This window comes from Hippocampus comes, unplaced genomic scaffold, assembly GCF_001891065.2.
Source record: "Hippocampus comes isolate QL1 unplaced genomic scaffold, H_comes_QL1_v1.1 scaffold321, whole genome shotgun sequence".
NCBI classification, from domain to species: domain Eukaryota; kingdom Metazoa; phylum Chordata; class Actinopteri; order Syngnathiformes; family Syngnathidae; genus Hippocampus; species Hippocampus comes.
In genome coordinates, this window is record NW_017804845.1 from 497,744 (window position 1) to 518,894 (window position 21,151).

Genomic DNA, 21,151 nt, shown 5'->3' on the forward strand with positions numbered 1-21,151 from the left:
TTCATGAAACACAGCATGTTCACTAAAAAAAATCTCAATGGCCTCACATACTTTTTTTATAATGCCTCTGAAGAAAGTCCCCCAATTGTAAAGCAAGTTAATCGAGTATCACACTCACATGGTAAGACTCAGTAGGTATAACGATTGCAGCTCATTTCCATCCATCAGCACACAACACCATCCCTTCTTTTTGGTGCACTACCACTTGACTTACAATCCTTTATTTAGTGTAGTTTGTTGAACCGAAAAAAGGACCCTGCTCTTCAGTGCTTTCGGGAGGTCCATCAATCACATTCCTCACTTTTGCTACCATACCCCCTGCTGCTTAGTGCCTCAACAGGTAAGTTGGTTGTAACGCATTTCGACAGAAGGAAAACTAACAAGAGAAATTGGAACCGATTTAGGGTTTAGTTCTGGGATAGCAACAGGAATTCAGGTCGGATCATGTATTTTTCTCTTCAGCCATGTTATTCTTTTTGTTTCGTTTCGCATAAGAAGCTGACCGGTTAGTTGGAATTCTACATCTACTCATGCAATTTCTCTTTTTCCTTGCCGGAAATGAACTAGAACCACATCTAGGTAGAACTTTGGAGAGGTCCCGGAACTTTTTTTGATGGGCTTTGCGGCTACAGTTCTTGAAACGACTTGAAAAGTTCAGAAAATTTCAAGCTTTATTTTGGTCCCTTTCACGTTTTATGGATGGAAATGATCTTACCGTAGGTGCTTCGTGTCATGCGCATGACAGATCCCTTGAAGACCATTGACGAATACATTTTCAAAAATATCAAAGAACATTGCTGTATATTTTCCATCTCGAGACAGCACTCCAGTGCCTTAACACCCGTTTTCTTTTTTTTTTTTTCCACAATTGCACAGTAACATTGGCATCAAATCACAGCTGATGGTGAGGATGATTCATGAGTGTGTGTCTCATGCTGCGATTGCCCTGACACACACTTAAATAATAAATAATCACAAACTGTACACACGTCTTGCGCGGAGCTTACAGGGCCCCCTACCCATGAAAGACCACCATCCAAAATGGCGCCCCCCTCCCTTCCCGTCCTGCTCGAGGCCGACGGCTGCCATCTCGCGGTTGGCGTGTGGAGCTTTTCCTGGCTGGAGGGGCGACGTCATGATACCACGGGCGTCATGTCCCAAAGCTGAGCAACAAACGCACGTGATGACATTCTGAACTCTTTTTCGTCCCCCTTCACTGCTTTCGTACTAAAAAGTGATCTGAACTCCTGGCCTACCTTGACCACCTTGTCAGTGCCGGAGGTGAGCAGACATCCTGTGGTGGGCTCGTAGTGCAAGTACACGATGGCGTGCTTGCTGTCGTGGAAGGTGGCCGTGGGGGCACGACTGGGGTGGCGGACAGGGGGGTACACAAAATGGAGGGGGCGGATTAGAAGGTGATGCCTTGACGCCAGATGGCGGCGGGTGACGTCATACTTACTCCTCGTCTGTGATGGAGGCGTGGCAGCCGTCGCACACGCGCACCTCGAATTCAAAGCCCATGAGCGGGATCGTGGAGCGCTTGGACGAGCACTTGCCGCACAGAGCCTGGCCGCACTTCCTGCAGTGATGCTGAACAATGGAGAGACAGTCGGAATTATTTTTCACTTTTCTTCACAATTCCAGAAAACCCCATGAACCAGCGAGCCTTGTTTTGATATACTAATAGAACCTTTCAATCATTGGCAATGGGAATCATCATTCGGTACCTGGCGTAGCCCAATCTTCTTGCTGTCCCACATCTGCTTGAAATTCCAGAAGAAAGGCTGCTCACACTTTTGACACGAGTCGCTGTCAAGCCACTCCGGAGTCTAGACACAAATGAGCAAATAAAAACCACACGGCACCAAGCAAATAACAAGCGCACTGTATATGTTAGTGACTTTCACCTCTTGTCGTGTCACGTCCATGTTCCAGATGACGATGCCGCCGTCGGCGCTACATGAGATGAGCTGGCGAGTGTGCGAGGCGTAACACAAGCCCTGCACCTTGTCGCTGTCACAAATAAGCAGACACGGTGTATAGGGCAAGAAAAAACAGGAATGAAAATACAAACACAATGGTAAAGTGTACTAAAAGAGAAGAAAAAAAATACAAAAGTATTGGAAGACTCACAATATATTGGCAAGTACAATATATAAACAATGTAAGCCTGGAGCAAAAAAAAAAAACCAAACAAAACAAAACCAAAACACAACATGCTTTGCACTCCTACTTGTGCCCTTGCAGTTCGATGGCGGTGCCTTTGCGACCTCCGATGTCCCACATGATGATGGAATGGTCGGAGCTGCCTGAGAACAGAACCCGCTGGGCGGGGTCCCAGCACAGTGCGGTCACGTTACCTGAACAAGGGGGAAAGAATGCGCTTATTTCAGAGGCAGTGCCACACTGCCCCCTGCAGGAGGACACGAGGCACTACAGCACGAGGCCATTGTTTCAATGTGCCAACTTGGCACCAACACGATCTTTCCCACGCCATCCAAAGGGTCACAGTCCAGGCTCACAGTGTACACACTGTACTCAATGAATGAAGCTTGTATTCATGACTCACAACAGGGCAGATAGTCAGTTAGAAAGTCCACTGAGCCAAAGAAGAAGCCATATTGTGGCGGTGCAACTATTGGGGCCAGGTGAGCCAGTGAGCCACCAAGTCGAACAGCTGGAATTGTAGTGGAAAGAGAGGAAAGAGGTTTTCTGTGTGTGTGGCACTTCATAGTAGTGAGCATTATCGCCAGCTACAGTCCTGGAGTAGAATAGAGGGTCTTTTTTTTTCCTTCTCCAAGCTCAGAAGACAAAAACATCCCACGATTATTTGGCCTCAGTGGAGGTCGCTGAGTGTGTACATAGTGTGCGTATGTACCGGTGTGGCCCTTGAAGGTGGTCACCAGGCTGCAACTGTCCTGCTCCAGCTTCAGGATGGTCACCTGACCCGACTGATCGCCGACAAAGGCGTGTCGAGTCTCGACATCGAATCTGAGTGAATTAAGTTAAGGGGGAGGACAAAAACAATCAAGAGACATCAGATAACATTGGTCAGCCAGTCACTTGGTCAGTTGGACAGAGAAAAAAAATCTTATTTCTATTCCTCTGTCAGTCAGGCGGTTAGTGAGTCAGACGACGACAGTGTATGGGTAGGATACTGCAGTCCAGACACCCAGGCTGAGGTGTGGTATGATCCCAGCTGCTGCCCGCTCTCTGAGCAGTGCCAAGTGAAGGTCTTGTCCTGGCCTGTGCTCAGCAGCCACTCCATCTCCAGAACGAACAAAACCACCGTCACTCTACCCTGATGGGCTACAAATAGCATCCACGTCAACGACATACAAGCACAACACACAAACAAACAAACAAAAAAACATGCATGCTAGCTCACCCTGGTAGGTGTGTGTGGGAGTCATCTTGTTGTAATCCTCGGATAAAATGAACTCCTGGAAAGACCCGAGTCATCGGAGAGGCGGTGTTAAAATTCATCAACTTGAAACATTTTGAGACAGATTAGATTCTGGCTACTTACGAAAACATTTCCTGTATCCATCCCCACCAGCAGACGCCTGGTCTCCGGGTTAAAGGTCATGCATGAGCATGAAGCTGGGGGCACAAACATACACAACTTGAATGAAGTATTTGTACATACTGATTCATCTTTTTTTTTTTTTTGGGGGTGGGGGGTCTATCAGTTAGTGAGATGAGTCAGTGTTACCAACTTTGAGATTTGGTCGCCGTATTTGGCAACTTTTCCCGACTCCTCTATCAAATCCTTTTCCCAAGAAACACTTGAGAGTTGTGAATTATTTCCACATCGTTTTCTCTATGAATGAATTCGTCAATCCTCAAAAGGCGTGGTGCTCAGGCGGAAATATTTAAACCTCAATTTAAGACTTGTTTCTACACTGGATTTGGTTAAACCGCAGCTAGGATTATATTGCCCTGCCTCGCCCCTCTGACATCTGGATTTTGGCCTGTTTTACTGCTGCTTCTCCTCTCTCCAGTTTGGGTGTCACTTTGAAATGTTCTTTTTTTTTTTAAATACTGTTTTTTTTTTTTTTTTAATTTCTGATCAATCTCTTGTTATCTAAATACAAAATAAAAATAATGGAAGTGATGGCAGTCGTGTACGCATTTCGACAAAAGAGACATTTTCCAAAAGGGAGCACTTTCACATTATAAACTGTATAAAGACAAAATATATTTCTATTATTTCCGTGGAAGTTAGTGCTTGGATAAAAAAATGTTGCAAAGCTTGTTTGGTGTCAGGAGAAATTGAGATGGGAGGGGAAAAAATGAGAGCAAAACTTTTTTGTTTGTTGCATTCTTGCTGGAAATAACGTAATTTGGTTCTCAATGAAGGCAAAAAAAAAAAAAAAATCACTTCAAATCTGATTTTGTGTGTGCAAGGCATGCACACGTATTGCTGAAGGCAGCGCAGAGATTACTTTCGTTGCACAACAGCTCGGGTTGCTGTACCAACACGTCTGAAATTAGTGTGCAACGTGTTCAAACATACTCAAGCACACAAAAACACACTCGTGTGTTGGTGCTGAATTGATTTAAATAAAGGTTACATTATGTCCTGAAGAAGCTACCTCTTCCTCAGTCACAGAAATTGGGCATTGTGATAGAGCCAAATTCAAATTATTAATTAGTATTTTAATTTTTAACAATATATAGTGGTGGTGTTGTTGTTGTTGTTGTTGTTGTTTGTGCTAATGCTTTGAATGCACACAATTGAAACACCACTGCTGGCTTTTTTGTGGATTCTACTTACTGTCATTGAGACATTTATGTTTGACAAGCAGGAGCGCTGAGTAAAGTTGAGTAAAATAATCTTGTTGTTGTTTTTTCCAAAGAATCAAGTATTTTTTTTTCCAAAATAAAATAGGCACATATTCATCATTCGGGGGGAGGGTCGTGAACATTTTTTAGAGACAGATTTTAATTTTGTTTATTTATTTATTTTTTAGAAAAACCGGCGTAAAACTTTTGCCAAGACGACCATGCGAGTTGGTAGGACGGTTTACAGGGGCGGATGGAAATTACTGACTCGCTGTGGTGACCCCTGAATAGGGACGTGCCGAAAGGAGAAGTTATTTATTTTTTAGAAAAAAGCCATATTTTGGTGAGTAAAGAAAACGTATTTTGTTCAGTATTTTTAATTAGCATCATCCTCAAGCCAAATTTTGCTTCCTCGTAACATATTTTGTGAGGTATCAAGTTTGTGTTTGCTTATTAGATTCCTTTACAAAGCCAGTAAAAAGTTAACTCGGGTGCAAACATTCATAACATTCACACTGAAATGAGCTAAGAAGGAAGCGATTGAGCTCAAAGTTTGTAACTGACAATAAAACATCTTTGTACTTTGTCCACACTTACAGGTATACACATATTTTTAACATCAAGGCAAAGGAGAAAACACACTCACATGGCATCGCGTGGTAGATGCTGGGCCAGTACTGGCCGCTGTCCCGCTTCATCCAAACCCGAATTGTCCTGTTTGAATGCAAAAAAAATTGGAGGATGACAACACTAACAAGCATGGACGAATATAAAGACCTATTGTGGCCGTCAAGACAACATTATACAAAAATGGAAGCACCGCACTACTTCTAAAGCTAAATGGCGACAGCACCACAACTTCCATTGCTCCTAGCACCTGTACTAGCAGCTACTACTACTACTACTATGTATAATTAGCACCTGTACTAGCAGCTACTACTACTACTACTACTACCACCACAATCCCAGTGCTACCGTCACTACGATTACTGATACTAATACCACTACTGCTACCACCAAGACTATCAGCAACACCATTGTTATCACTACTAATACTAACCATAACACCAGTGCCATTACCACCAGCACTACCATCGTTTCTATGACCACCACTGCTACGAATAATGATACCACCACTCTTAAAACCGGCACTACTACCACCAGCATTACTGCCACTATTAATATTACTATGACCACTACTAACTAACAATAATACCACTGACCTTACCATCAGCACAGATCTACTACTACTTCCATTACTAACTAAACATTGAATATAACTACCCTTATCACCAGTAGTACTACTACTAGCTCCACCATCACCAATACTCCACTACTACCTCTACCACTAATACAAACTGACAATTACTGTATACATTACCATTTTGTGTTCTACCATTACCTCTACCAATACTAATACTCTGGTACCATCACCACCATTACTAATGGATTACTAATCACAGCTTCTACTCTGAACAACTTATACTACTACTGCCTAGTACCACCTGTTCTACCACTACTACAAACTGAAATACTACTTATTAAAATACATGGCTTCATAGTGTAAATAAGGTAGCCAATGAAAGTACGGTAACAGAAAATGTTTAATTAATTCATGTTCGGTGTACGTGTTGACAGTAATGCGTCAAGAAAAGTAAGCTAGACGATTTCAAGTAGTTATAAAATGAGAAATGTACACAAATGGGTGACTATTTCTAATGTAATGGCTGCGATTTAGCATGCTGATAACTAGCATGTTGATAACTAGCTGGTCAGACAAAGACGACACCTGACACATGACACTATTAATATTTGTCCTAACGTATGAAAGGGCGAAATAGTATCCAGACGGGGTTGTGAGTCAGTGGCGAGCGGGGAGAGGGGGAGAGGGGGAGACCGTGTAGGAAGAAGAAGGACGAGAGGCGAGCTGCGATGCTTGGGTGTCGCGGTGCAGGTGTCACCCGCTCGGCCTGTTTGTCAATTCGGTCCACTCGGTCCACTCTGAGGGGTGGGGGTGGGGGGGGGGGTGACAATTGTCAGCTGACACTGCACGCGCCGGGAACGGCGACACCTACTTCCGGTCATCAAAATAAAACTTCTGTTGTTGTAAAATTACATTCTAAATGAGGAATGGTTTGTGACCATTATTATGAATATATTATAAGACAATTTTCATGAGCAATCAGAACCAAGAGTTTTAAGTCATTTAAAAGTCACTTTACAAATTATGACATTCCTGGCATATCACATTACTGTAATTCTTATTACTGGTTGTAGTTGTAGTGGTACTAATGGATGTAGAAGGGACAGAACAAGTGGTAGAGGTGGGAATGATTGTGGTAGGAGTTCTACTTGTGATTCCCAGCACCATTCTACTAGAACTACGAACACTAATCACTACAGATCTACATCTACAGTACTACAGTCACGATTCACACCCTGACTATCACAACCATTTTTTCTACTAGTGGTAACAGCAGTGAGAAAGATAGCAATAGTAGTTACATTTATTCTACTACTATTACCACTACCATTCCGACTGTCACTATTTCTACCACATTCACCACTACTAAACAAAACATCAACCTGATCAATCAGTCTTGTGACAATCACATTTTGCTCTTATTATTTTTTAAATCATAATTCATTCTTCTTTTGCATCTAATGGCGGTTGTCAAACCAGCTACAGTATTAGGTCACCACCTACTGGACTGGAGTGTAAAATGGGAGGATAATCACACATACAAAAAAAAATCTACCCCCCTCCCCAAATAAATAAATAAACACACACACACACACACACACACACGAATAAATAAATAAATATATATATATATATACAGTATAGAGAGAGAGATGCAGAATCATAAAGTGGAATTACTCGTATTAAGACTCCTTGTGTACATTGTGCAAACGTACTCTCACAACGCACGATACCAACATTTTTTTACTTCTTCCTTTCATTATCAGGACTATTTCCGTTCCCTTTTATGCGGAAGTCATCGTGTTTCCAAAGAGGTGCGCCATTATGTAAATTGTATTGCACAATCACAAACGCTGCGACTGAGTGTCACATGGCCAATCCAGAGAATCTCTTCGTATTTTTGCATGAAAAAACACACCAATTTGGCCATTTTCTGTAGTGTAAACCAAAATAAAGGTGTCACAAGAAGCGCGCGTCATTACTTCCTGTGTAAAAGCGGCTGCTGGAGCTCTTTGTGTTTTTGCACATGGAAAGTGGAGAGGGGAAACAAAAGTGCTGTCCTCTTCGAGCTGCAGAGCGTGTGACTGACGACGATGCATGCATGTCAATCTTTCAGGATCACTTTTAGTTGTTTGACACTGTCAAAAAGCGTCACAAGTAGTCATTGTCGTTTCACAGTCGTAAAGGGTCGACCGTAGCATGCGAACAGTCCTCATTGGGTTACGACATATGTCAACACCACGGGGCAAATTGTGCAAAAACACATAAATATAGCATCGCCGTGTTTAGTGACACATCTTCGCATTCTTGCCCCTGAGCCAAGAGAGCATGCGCAGATCGCTCTGGAAGACTTGGCCCTTATTTGGATATGGTAATTGGCCAGGTCAAAAAACCAATCAGAGCGCGATATTTGATGCATGTGATGTCAAAGAGGCGTGGCCAAGAAAACAGGCTGCCAGTAAAACTGCCAGAAGCGGCTCGGCACAGTCAGTGTAGGGAGAAGCAGGGATCTACAGTGAGGGCGAACTTTGTTGCTATGAAACTTAGGACTATTCGCAAAATATTGTCAAAATTGCCAAAAACCCCCGTGAATCCATGGGCTGCCCCTAGGGTGGGAGGTTTTTAGTTCAGTTTGCCCGGCGGGGAGCCTCGCCACTCACACTTTGTGACACTTTTTTTGTGTACTGGAAAGAATGTGTGAGAGAGACAGTTAGCCGGCTAGCTAGTTAGCAGCTAGCTAGCTAGCCGAGGAGGTGACACGGGCAGCAAGCGGCGGGAGAGAACAAAAGATTTTTATTTTGATTTTTTTGGGAGGGGGGTGATCTTTTTGGTTGTGTACTGACTCCCAAGTCCATGCAGAACGTGTTGTTAGCACCACAAAATGCCCGTTTTACTTTTCCTGGTAGACACGTCCGCGTCCATGAACCAGCGCAGCCATCTGGGCACTACCTATCTGGACATAGCAAAAGGCGCTGTTGAGACTTTTATGAAGGTACTGTACTGGCGGGACAGCTCGGCTCGGGTGGCATTTCCTCTTTTTAACTTGCTCAACCTGTTCGCAAAAAAAGTCCAACTCTCGGTTTTAAATCATCTCTACTATCTTCACAGCTCCGAGGGAGAGATCCGGCGAGCAGAGGGGACCGGTACATGTTGGTAAATTATGAAGACATTCCGTACGGGATCAAGGTAGAGTTCATGTTCGGCTCAAGTCGGCTTTTCACTGGCCGAGACTGATCGCGGCCGTGGTGATGATGAGTGTCCCCCTTTCCCAAGGCAGGCTGAGTGTGTTGTAAGCTCCCCCCTCCCTCAAAAAAGTCCTCACCTCAGGAGGAAGCTCGCCGTCCATGCCCCCTTTAAAACATGGCCGACATTTTGTACAGAGAAGCAAGGAACTCTGGGAGTTATTTTTACAGCCATCCTCAGGAGGGAGGGGTTGGGGGGGCACTCACTCACACACTGTTACTCCTACTTACAGAACTTATACTACTACCAACACTACTCTTAAATGTCTATTACTAACACTGCAACTACTCTGACCACCCAAACTAAGAATGCTGCCACCAATACTAATATTGCCCCCAATAACTCCAGCATAACTGCTGCTACACAGCTTCCATCACATTAACCACTCTAATTACCCTTATCACCACTCCTTCCACCACTCTTACTAATACTACCAATACCATGACAAGTAATACTACTGCTGCAGTCAGCGCTATGACTAATACGTCCCCTCCTGATGCTACTTCTACTTCTACTCCTTAAACCTTCACTACTACTACCAGCACCAATACTTTAGCTGTCACCCAAACTACTACTCCTTAACACCACTACTAATTCTACCACTATTACGACCGGTAATATCATTACTGCAATCACTGCCGTCCTAATAAGTAATACTCATTAGTCCACTTAAAATCACTACTCACTAGTTACATTAAGTAATAAGGTTACGAATTACAGTAATACTACTGCTACTCCAAATTTCACCACGACTACTACCAGCCTTATTACCATCACTACTACTACTATTACGACTATCACCACTCCCACAACTATTAATACTCTTAATTGCACCACTGTCACAATTTATATTACTTTTACTGCTAAGACTTCCCCGAGTACCACCACTGCTACTCCTATTCCGACCACTACCAGACCTACTACAAGTAATATAGGACTGGCCTAATAAAAACATTTACAAACAGAACAGTTAATGAAGCAAAGCAGAGAAAACAAAAGTAGCTTAACAAATTTACTAAAGTTAAGTACAATGACAGCGTTTTAGTACATAAACATTAAACAAAAACCTAAAAGAAAAGAAAAAATTAGGTTTCTAAAATTCGTAAAAGGAAAACAAATAAAATAAACAACACCCCCTCCCAAGAAATATGACTACATTACTTTAAATACCACCACTACTATTACAACTACCACCCCTAATACTACATGTACCACCACCACTACAATTAATCCCAATACTAATATTACTACTGCTATTACCACCATTACTTTTACTGTCACTGTAGTGGCGCATCACAAATACATTTATACCAAGTATAACAACAAACAAAAGAATATAAAACAAATGTATTTGTGCATTTCCCCACTGGGTTTCACGTAATAAATACATAATTGATTGATTCCTTTTTTTTGTTGTTGTTGTCATGGTTGCAAAAAAAAACAAACAAGTGACGTACACATAAACCTGTTAGGTCGAGCTCATTAAAAATAATGATGCATCCAGAAATGTGAAGTGCAGCTGTAGATAAAAGTTTAAAGCTTCCCACTGCCAGAAGGAGCCACAAAAAAATGCTGTGGTTGAACTTGTAATGAACATGTCATTAACCTGACGGGTATTTTTGTGTGTGTGTGTGCGTGTGCGTGTATCTGTGTGTGTGAAGGCGGGATGGAAAGAGAGCCACGCCACATTCATGACGGAACTGAGGAACCTGCAGGCCACAGGGCTCACCAGCATAGGCCAGTCACTGAGGACCGCCTTTGACCTGCTCAATCTCAATAGACTAGTGACTGGCATTGACAACTATGGGCAGGTAGGTAGCGCTCAAGAGCCACAAGTCCCTGAAACACAAAGACCCCTCGCCCCAGCCCCCAGTCTTCCAAGCATCAACCACCTGCATACTGTGACAAACACACTCATGCAATATAATTAAGGACTTGAATGTCTTGCATAACAGATGGGGCCCCCCTTCCCCCCCAACTCCAGTTTATGAGGTGCTAAAATCACAATTCTTTTAAGACATATTGTTTGGGGTCAAAATGGATCAAAAATATTTTTAACCAACATTTGCAACACAACAATTAACATTTGGCATAAGGGTGACAGCTTTTTGTGCCATTAATGATATTTTGAGGCTTCTTTCGAGACAGATTTTTATTTAAATAGGCCTAGCGTATAGCAGGATATGTAGAGGTTCATGGGTGGAAATATACAAAAAAGCATCGTCCTAAAAAGCGATAATTTTCAATTGACATAATAGATTTGCTAATTTTCGATTGACATAATAGATTTCAGATTCAGAAAACTTTATTTATCCCCGTGGGGCAATTAGAGATTTGCGCTCTCTGTTTTATTTTTTGCAATTATTTGTTATGAGAATACTATATTCACCTAAGGTTGCATTTAGCCAAGAATGTTTTTCAACAAATATTTATTTTCAATCAGATACATAAACAGTTGACAATATTTTTTCAACTGTTTGGCTTATTGGGCTATTTTGTTCTGTAAACCGTAATCTTAGGCGCACAAACACTAAAATGGCGTGCCTCCTCCACCGTGATGCGGGTTGCTTGTCAAGGAAGACGGGAGGAAAGGGGGCTTAATCTCAACCTCATTTGTAGAAGGGCCGTGATTGTCATCATCACGAATAACCTCCATGTACTTTGTTATTGTCTTTAGCCACCAAAGTGACCTGTTGCTAAGCAACGGAGAAAAGACGTCTTAAATGTCGTCTCTAAACCTCGTTCGTGTCAGACAATATTCTGATTAGAAAAGAGGCATCAGTGCTTATCGAAGTGAAGGTTACCATGAAAACAATGTTTTATTCACAAATCAACTCGCTCAAAGATTTTAGACGTGTAGGGTAGGAAAGCAAAACATTAGATTTGGCCTTACCTTGCCATTAAAACAAACTGTACTTTCTCACGTGCTTGAAATGCTTTGGTTTCTTCGTCTTGGTAGGGAAGAAACCCTTTCTTTCTCGAGCCCGCGATCATCATCGCCATCACCGATGGCAACAAGTTGACCACCAGTGCGGGGGTCCAAGATGAGGTCAGTGTTATAATAATAATGTGAATTCAAAGCAAAGATTGTCACCGAAAAAAAAAAAATACAAATTTGTGTTGCAGCTCCATCTCCCCTTGACGACGCCCCTGCCGGGGAGCGAGCTGACCAAGGAGCCCTTCCGCTGGGACCAGCGTCTGTTCGCGCTCGTGCTGCGAATCCCTGGCCACGCGTCGGTGGAGCCCGAACCGGTGGGCGGCGTCCCGTCCGACGACTCGCCCATCACGCCCATGTGTGAAGTCACTGGAGGTAGACAGACTTCAAACCGGTGTCTCCAATTGAGTCATGAGTGACTGCGTGCTTATAGTAGAAATGCCTAAAACAAGAGAAAGTCATTCCAGTCACTCAGCACTTAAAAAAGTCGAACTTTGAGAATGTGACGTTTTACTCACTGGTTCACCCCCTTTGTGTTGAAAGCAACCGTCACTTTCCCAGACGCTGGCATCCTCTAATTATCTGACTGCGTCAAGCCGTGATAATTGCACTGAGATGCTTTCGCCTGAAGGCTACCAGCGGATACATTTCAGATGGACCGTTACGCCGCCGATATACCAATCTATAGGGAAATTGGGACTAGAAATAAGGACCTGTGTGTGTTTCCTCAACTCCAAAACACTGGTCGCTGTCTATTTTTCCAGGGCGTTCATACAGTGTGTTCTCACAACGGATGTTGAATCAGTGTCTGGAGTCTCTGGTCCAAAAGATCCAGAGTGGCGTGGTCATTAACTTTGAGAAGACCGGGCCCGACCCTCCCCCGTCGGACGGTGAGTGTCGTCTGGCCGTCCAATGCGGCAAAATATATCTTGCGTGATGCCTTTTATTTTGGCTTGGGCGCTGTTCAGATGCTCCACCCGAGGCGTTAAAGGCCGGCCCGCAGCCTTGGCATTGCTGCCACAAGCTCATCTATGTCCGGCCCAATCCCAAAACGGGCGTTCCCATCGGACACTGGCCCGTACCCGAGGCCTTCTGGCCGGACCAAAACTCCCCCACGCTGGTAAGGAACATACATTGGGTTAAGTCATCCATTTGACGTTTGATTCTGAATTTTACATTTGTTGCTCAGCCCCCCCGCTCGGCCCACCCGCATGTCCGCTTCTCCTGCCTGGACGCCGAACCCATGGTGATCGACAAGGTTCCCTTCGACAAGTATGAGCTGGAGCCCTCGCCGCTCACCCAGTACATACTGGAGAGGAAGTCTCCACACACCTGCTGGCAGGTACAACCCTGGCAAAAACCCCGTAATATGGCTTCAATTATTTCTTAAAAAGTCCAAGCAAAATCTCTGCATCAAAGCTTCCCAGCACTCCATTTAGAATTATGTTAGCGTGTTGGCAGCAAACCGTTTGCAAAGAGTCAGTAATAGGCAGAGAAGGACCAAAATTTGTAATAATTTCACACACATCAAGGAAGATAACGTTCAATGCTTACCACAGCCGAAAACCACAGAAAAAATGCGTAGTAAGCACATTCATACACGAGCTACCAACACCCGCAACTCACACCAAGTCATTCAACATTCTGATTGGCGAACAGTTTCGAGTAACGATGCACACAAAATGGCGATGGCACGATGGTAGCTGTTTTCGGAACGTATCACCACTTCACCGGTTGCAATAATCAGCTCTGAGGCCAATTCATGTGTCAGAGCAACAACCCATAATTTTTTTTTTTTTAATATTCCTCAGGTGTTTGTATGCAACAGTGCCAAATACAGTGACCTAGGCCAGCCCTTTGGCTACCTGAAGGCCAGCACGGCGCTCAACTGCGTCAATCTGTTTGTCATGCCCTACAACTACCCCGTACTTCTGCCGCTTCTGGGTGAGTCCTTCGCTTGACTTGCGTGATGTTCTGGAACTTCAGCTGTCCAGAATAGCGTCCGTTCCCTGGGGAACTCCTAGCAAGCCCTGCTTTTAGCGTCGCTAGCGTATTGAGTGTCTTTGAGAGTTTCTTTTGGCTTTACATGTTTGGGGTTGATGGGTCGAATCCATGGGAGCAATGAAATGAATCATCAAAACGAGGGAAAGAAACAGACATTCCATTGTTTTCCTTTTATTGTTTACCGTAGACGACCTCATCAAAGTGCACAAGTTCAAGCCCACCCTCAAGTGGCGGCAGTCCTTTGAGAACTACCTGAAGACCATGCCGCCGTACTACATCGGGGTACCCAAAACTCACATCTCTGCCTTTTTCTACTTTGATTTCCTTTGTCGTCTGTTGACCTTCTTCTTCTCGCCGTCTCCGCAGTCTCTAAGGAAGGCGTTGAGGATCATGGGAGCACCCAACCTTCTGGCAGAAAACATGGAGTATGGCCTGAGTTACAGCGTGGTGTCCTACCTCAAGAAGTTAAGCCAGCAGGTTCGACTCGACGAAACCACGTCACGTTCTGGGGTCTCCTCGGCTCACATGACGCGGTTTACTTCCAGACCAAAATGGAGTCCGACCGCCTGATCGCCTCCATCGGAAAGAAGGCGCCGCCCGAGTCCGGCATCAAGGTACGGTGGAGGGGCGGAGGGATCTCGCTGGCCCAGCGCAGAGACTTCATCCAGCAGCTTCAGAGTCTCTCAGGCGATGCCCCGGCGCCACCCCTGGAGCTCAACCCGAAAGAGTTCCAGGGCTTCCACCTGGCACTCCTTAACAAGGTCAGCTCTGCTTTTGGCTGTCCAAAAAAAAACAATCTTGTCAGGATCCTTTCACTAATTGTGCAACTGGACTCTTGTTGGTTCCACCGTTTTTCTTCAGCTGTAAATTTTGGATGTGGAGTCCCCGCTAAGCGATTGTCTCTGTCTTCAAACTGCATTCAAGCCAGCATTTATTGGCTTTGCCGATTTCTAATGTTGGGGATGTCCTCTTCAGGGCTTGAAGCCTCAGAGTTTCCGGAACCCTTATGACATTCCCCGCAGTCACTTGCTGGACCAGCTTAGTCGCATGAGGAGAAACCTTCTCAACACCACTGTCTGCACCCTGCGAGGCTACGACGCAGGTACGCTATGGCGCTGTTCGTTATCACCAATGAGCATTGGAGGTGTATAGACATTCAATAGGATGTTTACATGGTCCTTTACTCAATAGACAACAAACGTGATCGGAATATGCTACATTCAATGTGTAAAAATCAAGAACGTGAAATATGATCAAAATATACATCAGCGCTACAGAAAACATTAGATATGTCAATGTCGTACATTAAAGATGTACAGTATCCAACAATAAGTATGTTGTAAACCTGCTACATTAGAGGTGAAAAGAACAGTAAATATGATGGAAATCCACCAAACCAAAACATGGGCAAATAGTCAGTTTATTATGCCCTTTTTTTCCTCTGTTGTAAAGTTAAACTAAATGACAAAGTAAAAAAGTTCAAAGCTCTGCCTGTAATATGCATTTTTATTGTTGTAGCCATTAAGGGATCGAAGAAGTTATTTTATTTATGGATATATTTTTAATGAATTGGCTGATTCATTGCGTGTCTTAATTTTGCTCTGCCAGATTTCAGAATTGGCATCAGCCTGAATATTAAATATAGTTTCATAATACTACATGAAGATGTTGTTCTGCGATCCCCTGCACAGATCAGGTCCACAGCGTCCCCATCGCTCAGATGGGGAACTACCAGGACTTTCTGAAAGCCGCTCCCCAGCCCCTCCGAGACGCCGACCCCGAGCAGCCCAAGCGCCTTCATACCTTCGGCAACCCCTTCAAGCTGGATAAGAAGGTTCTCCCTTTGACCGCATCCCCGAAATCTAGACCCGCTGCTTATAAATCTTTGAACCTGTATTCCTCGTTTCTCCTCTTCCAGGGCATGATGATTGACGAGGCAGACGAGTTTGTGACGAGCCCTCAGAACAAAGGGAAGAGGCCCGCGGACAACAATTTGACGGGCGGCGGACCTAAGAGAAGGCGCTGCATGTCACCTTTACTACGCCTAGGCCGGGCCTACACGCCCCCTATTACTCCTCCAGCCAGCCCTCGACCCACCTCAGGTGAGAAGCCGATGGGTGTAAACAAATAATATTTTTTTAGAGCAGAAACAACAAAAATCGCTTAGTTTGGGGTCACCAAGTCGGTTCCCGCGGGAACCTGGGCACCTGCAAAAAGAGTAGCCAGCGTGCCTGTTCTAAAAATAGCTTCTTACTAGTAATTGTTTCTTGTAAGTTTAGTAGAAATCATTCATCATCATCATCATTGTCTTCACACGGATGAATATCATTCATAATAAAATGAATGGTTATTTGAGCAATGTTATTATTTCAGAAGCATGTTTCAAACTGGCAATCTTTTGCATTAATCAGTACCCAAGAAATAGCTCTGTTTTAAAATGGTTGGTGACAATCTACTTGTGTATTAAAAATAACTTACTGTATCACACCACTCACAAACTCATTTCAAAATCTTTCCAGACGTGGGTGAGAGTGACGGAGAACCAGACCTGATCATCAACCACCTCAATCAGAACCATTGCAGCAGCCTGGACCCAAGCTCCGACTCTGACCCTTTGGGTCCCGCCGACCCACAGGAAAACCACTCAGACTCGCAGCACGGCCAGCGCCGGGACAACGAGGAGGAGAACGGTCAGCTGGGTGAGGAAGGGGAGGAGGTTGGAGCGGAAGTGATCCTGGTGGGGGAACACCCTCCCCGGTACCTGTCCCCCACCGCTCTGAAGAAGCACATCCACAACGAGACCACCAAAGTCAACAACGAGCTAAGGGGGCTCATCACCAAGGAGATCAGGAAGCCTGGCAGACGTATGCCACTCAAGGATTGTTGACATTTTGCTTGTTGTTGTTCATTCCCAAACAAATACTCATTGCTTCTTTCCAGACTATGAGAAGATCTTCTACTTCCTGAAGCAGATCCAAGGCACCTTGGAAACGCGCCTCATTTTCCTCCAAAATATCATCAAAGAGGCAGCCAGGTACTGTTTTTTGTTGTTGTTGTTGTTGTTGTTGTTTTTAATTGATATCTCAACTCACAAGGTTTTTTTGAACAATTTCCGGGTGATTTTTCTCCTTTCTTTCCTTCTTAATAGTAAGGTGTAGATACACTGCCACTATAGTGAGGTGAAAATGGAGTGATAACAAAACTGGAGAAGGTTTCCTTTCATCTTTTCATCAATTGCAATGTTATTATTTCAGAAGCATGTTTCAAACTGGCAATCTTTTGCATTAATCAGTACCCAAGAAATAGCTCTGTTTTAAAATGGTTGGTGACAATCTACTTGTGTATTAAAAATAACTTACTGTATCACACCACTCACAAACTCATTTCAAAATCTTTCCAGACGTGGGTGAGAGTGACGGAGAACCAGACCTGATCATCAACCACCTCAATCAGAACCATTGCAGCAGCCTGGACCCAAGCTCCGACTCTGACCCTTTGGGTCCCGCCGACCCACAGGAAAACCACTCAGACTCGCAGCACGGCCAGCGCCGGGACAACGAGGAGGAGAACGGTCAGCTGGGTGAGGAAGGGGAGGAGGTTGGAGCGGAAGTGATCCTGGTGGGGGAACACCCTCCCCGGTACCTGTCCCCCACCGCTCTGAAGAAGCACATCCACAACGAGACCACCAAAGTCAACAACGAGCTAAGGGGGCTCATCACCAAGGAGATCAGGAAGCCTGGCAGACGTACGCCACTCAAGGATTGTTGACATTTTGCTTGTTGTTGTTCATTCCCAAACAAATACTCATTGCTTCTTTCCAGACTATGAGAAGATCTTCTACTTCCTGAAGCAGATCCAAGGCACCTTGGAAACGCGCCTCATTTTCCTCCAAAATATCATCAAAGAGGCAGCCAGGTTCTTTTTTTTTTTTTTTTTTTTAATTGATAACTCAACTCACAAGGTTTTTATGAACAATTTCCGGGTGATTTTTCTCCTTTCTTTCCTGATATCTCAACTCACAAGGTTTTTTTGAACAATTTCCGGGTGATTTTTCTCCTTTCTTTCCTTTTTAATAGTAAGGTTTAGATACACTGCCACTATAGTGAGGTGAAAAATGGAGTGATAACAAAACTGGAGAAGGTTTCCTTTCATCTTTTCATCAATTTTTGAGGATGTTCTTTTCCATCAAATCATCTGTGCCGCATTTACTAGCACCCTGATGTGAATACTTTGTACAACCCACTTTTGGCAACAAAACGGCACCTCATCTTCTATCATGCTTCACAAGTTTGGAGAATACATAAAGCGGGATCTTTGGCCGTTTCTCTTTGCACAATCCCTCGAAATCAAAAGCCTACTAGAACATCTGGATTTTATTAGCGATTCATTACAGGCTGACTCCGCTTTAACGTGAGTTTGAATGTGATTGGTTGATTCCCAACAGCCACAGCCTCAAGAGAGTGTGCACACTTATGCAAACACATTTTCTGAGTTTTTTTACTTCTATTCCTTTTTTTTTCATTGTGTTGTGCAAGTTTTTATTTTTCATTGTAATTTGGTTTTCCAGATTCAAGAAGCGTGTTCTGATCGAGCAGCTGGAGAATTTGCTGGAGGAGATCCACAACAGGTCCAACATGAACCACGTAGATGCACTCTGACCGACGCCGTATCCCCCCTCCCCCATCCCCCTCCCCTCAGCTGAACTTCTAACCAACCCACTAACAAAGAGGACTGATATTTTTGAGTCACCACACGCACACGTCAGATGTGTGGGTTCTCAGCCCGGATGACGTGAGTACTTCCGCCGTTCCACGATGACGGACGTGACGGCTTCCCATGACATTTTGGACCATTGGCACAAATGGGTTGTGGTTTCTGTGAAACCAAGATCACCCCGCCAATCCAGAACCTTACGGAGCACTCGTATGCCCTTGTGTGCCCCCCCCCCCTTTTTTTTTTTTTTTTTTTTTTTTTTTTTTTTTTTTTTTTGTAAAAACCCAAATACAAGCACACTCCTTGTTAATGGTCCGACAAAGAAATTGACAGGACTGACTGGCAGAAAACTGTTGGGCAAATTGCTTGCTGATGATCTACGAACCGGGCTTCGGTTAGTTGAACGAAGTTAACTGATGTCTTGGAAGCAGCTCACTGGTGACCGACAGGCTGAGTCTCAGACTGGTGCTCAACAGACTGGTGACCAAAGAGCAAACTGATGTCTGATAAATAACTGACTGTTGATCAACCCACTGCTGACTGGCAACTGACGCTTGACGAGCGCGTGGCTGGTGATCCACCAAGTGGACGGTTGACAGAGGGTAACTCGGACAGGTCGTGGACATTGGTGGCCAACCAACATGTGTTGACTGAAGCTAACTTATGTGTTGCAAGCAACTGGTGGTCAACCGACTGGTGACTGTCCATTGACCGAAGGGCAATTTATGTCTCATATGCAAACCGACGATCTCAGACCAATGGTCAACTAAATGGTGACACGTGGTTGGCCAAAATGGTGACTGACGAGCAATTGACCGAGGAGTCGCAGACAACGCAAGGTGAACCGACGGTTGACAGATGGTAATTGATGTCTAGCCGAAAACTACATGGTGATGAACAAACAACTTTCAGACTGGTGAACAGGTGACCAATTGGTCGAGCAATGGTAACTTATGTCTCGCATGTTACTGACTAGTGACGAGCACGGATGTCTTAAGACTGGTGCTCAACTGACAGGCGACGGATGGTTGACCAAAGGCAAACCGACATCTGACAAGCGGTTCACTGGTGACCAGTGGACGAGTGACAGACTGGTGGTCAACCAATGGGTGACCAGAATTTTGACCAACTCATGTCTTGCAATCAACCAATTCTGTGCTTTAGACTGGTGGTCAATCCGTGGGCGGCAGACAGTTGACCGAAAAGTGGTTGGCTGGTGACTCGCTATTGACCTGATGGTTGACCAATGGGAAACCAAAGAGCAAATGAGCAGCTGGCAACTTCAAAACAAAAATCAAAATAACTGGTTGACTGGCGAATAACTGAGACCAACTTGTTCGCGACAAGGAGACAAGTGACCAACTCACAGCTGACCGGTCACCAATGGACAACCCAAGAGCAAACAATTTGCCAACAGGCGACCGTGGAACAAATGATCGACGACTGACTTGTGTTATGCGTGCCACTTGGTGAGCAGAAACAAACGAGGTGATGTGATTGGTTGGCGGTTGTTTAACAGGGACAAAAAGCTCAGGAAGTGACATTTAATCTTGAATTCACATGCACTTGTGTACAATTGCAGACTTATTTAATGTCATTGAAAAGAGTGCCTGGTTGTAGATGTGATTTTCTTTTGGGCGGGTTCTGAAATATCCAAACCATACATAAGTTGCTTTGCAATTTCTTTGGACGGTCCCGAGCGCTCCAAACCACGCTAACGTGATTTGCTTTGTAATTTCTTTGGGCGGGTTCCGTGATCGCTAAAACCACGCAAAAAATCATTTGCTTTCCAACATGGACCAAAATCTGCCATAGGTGTGTTTATTTGTTTGTGAGCAGGCTACCAAAAGAGTATTTTGAATACACTGTAAAGCTGTACATAATTCTAGAGTAATATTTAAAAGATGATGTCGTGATGGAGAAAATAATAATGGCCTTTTTGTAAGTATTTCCATGAATAAAAGTCTCTATTTTACACTGTGAACGGCCACCGTCTTAATAAAGTCTTGCTAAAGACGCGTACCTTTCTGTCTCGATTTGTCGGTTGGGGGAGAAAAATAAAAATCATAACATCAACAAGTTGCCACTATTTTTTAAATGTTTTATCAAAGTAAAAATTTGAATTCAGAAGATTATCTAATCTAAAACACGTTACATGTATTTACTATTTTATAGTTTTGAATAAAATATCTTTGGAAATTTTAATGAAAATAAAAATGTTAATTGAAACAAAAAATTAAGTCTTTTTGTGTCAGCAGAATAAA

General features: G+C 44.0%; 2 protein-coding genes across 2 annotated transcripts; one reads left to right on the forward strand and one right to left on the reverse strand.

The window, feature by feature from the left end:
• Positions 1 to 51: 51 nt before the first annotated feature.
• Positions 52 to 19,335, reverse strand: wdfy2 (WD repeat and FYVE domain containing 2). The gene is made up of 13 exons (XM_019875683.1): positions 19,331 to 19,335; positions 16,066 to 16,073; positions 5,435 to 5,502; positions 3,530 to 3,603; positions 3,389 to 3,443; positions 3,159 to 3,309; positions 2,879 to 2,991; positions 2,234 to 2,360; positions 1,908 to 2,013; positions 1,728 to 1,829; positions 1,460 to 1,590; positions 1,257 to 1,365; positions 52 to 1,163 (listed from the first exon to the last, which is right to left on the reverse strand). Exons 3-13 carry the CDS (start codon positions 5,484 to 5,486, stop codon positions 1,134 to 1,136), a joined length of 1,050 nt encoding a protein of 349 aa, XP_019731242.1. The 5' UTR covers positions 5,487 to 5,502; positions 16,066 to 16,073; positions 19,331 to 19,335; the 3' UTR covers positions 52 to 1,133.
• On the forward strand, positions 8,420 to 20,909 carry ints6 (integrator complex subunit 6). The gene is made up of 18 exons (XM_019875670.1): positions 8,420 to 8,984; positions 9,101 to 9,178; positions 10,897 to 11,046; positions 12,195 to 12,284; positions 12,362 to 12,545; positions 12,935 to 13,060; positions 13,139 to 13,290; positions 13,360 to 13,512; positions 13,982 to 14,114; positions 14,362 to 14,456; positions 14,541 to 14,651; positions 14,720 to 14,935; positions 15,150 to 15,276; positions 15,866 to 16,008; positions 16,093 to 16,276; positions 16,694 to 17,038; positions 17,115 to 17,208; positions 18,742 to 20,909. The coding sequence occupies exons 1-18, from the start codon at positions 8,874 to 8,876 to the stop codon at positions 18,830 to 18,832; spliced, it is 2,583 nt and encodes an 860-aa protein (XP_019731229.1). The 5' UTR covers positions 8,420 to 8,873; the 3' UTR covers positions 18,833 to 20,909.
• Positions 20,910 to 21,151: the final 242 nt, after the last annotated feature.

Bases quoted from the DNA above. Each gene is read 5' to 3' on its own strand.
- wdfy2 (XM_019875683.1), bottom strand. From the start codon at position 5,486: ATGAAGCGGGACAGCGGCCAGTACTGGCCCAGCATCTACCACGCGATG. The intron at 3,604-5,434 runs GTGAGTGTGTTT...TTGTGCCCCCAG, and splicing joins CATCTACCACGCGATGCCAT to CTTCATGCTCATGCATGACC. The intron at 2,361-2,878 runs GTACATACGCAC...CCCCTTGTTCAG, and splicing joins CACCTTCAAGGGCCACACCG to GTAACGTGACCGCACTGTGC.
- ints6 (XM_019875670.1), top strand. From the start codon at position 8,874: ATGCCCGTTTTACTTTTCCTGGTAGACACGTCCGCGTCCATGAACCAG. The intron at 14,115-14,361 runs GTGAGTCCTTCG...TGTTTACCGTAG, and splicing joins CGTACTTCTGCCGCTTCTGG to ACGACCTCATCAAAGTGCAC. The intron at 16,009-16,092 runs GTTCTCCCTTTG...CTCCTCTTCCAG, and splicing joins CCTTCAAGCTGGATAAGAAG to GGCATGATGATTGACGAGGC.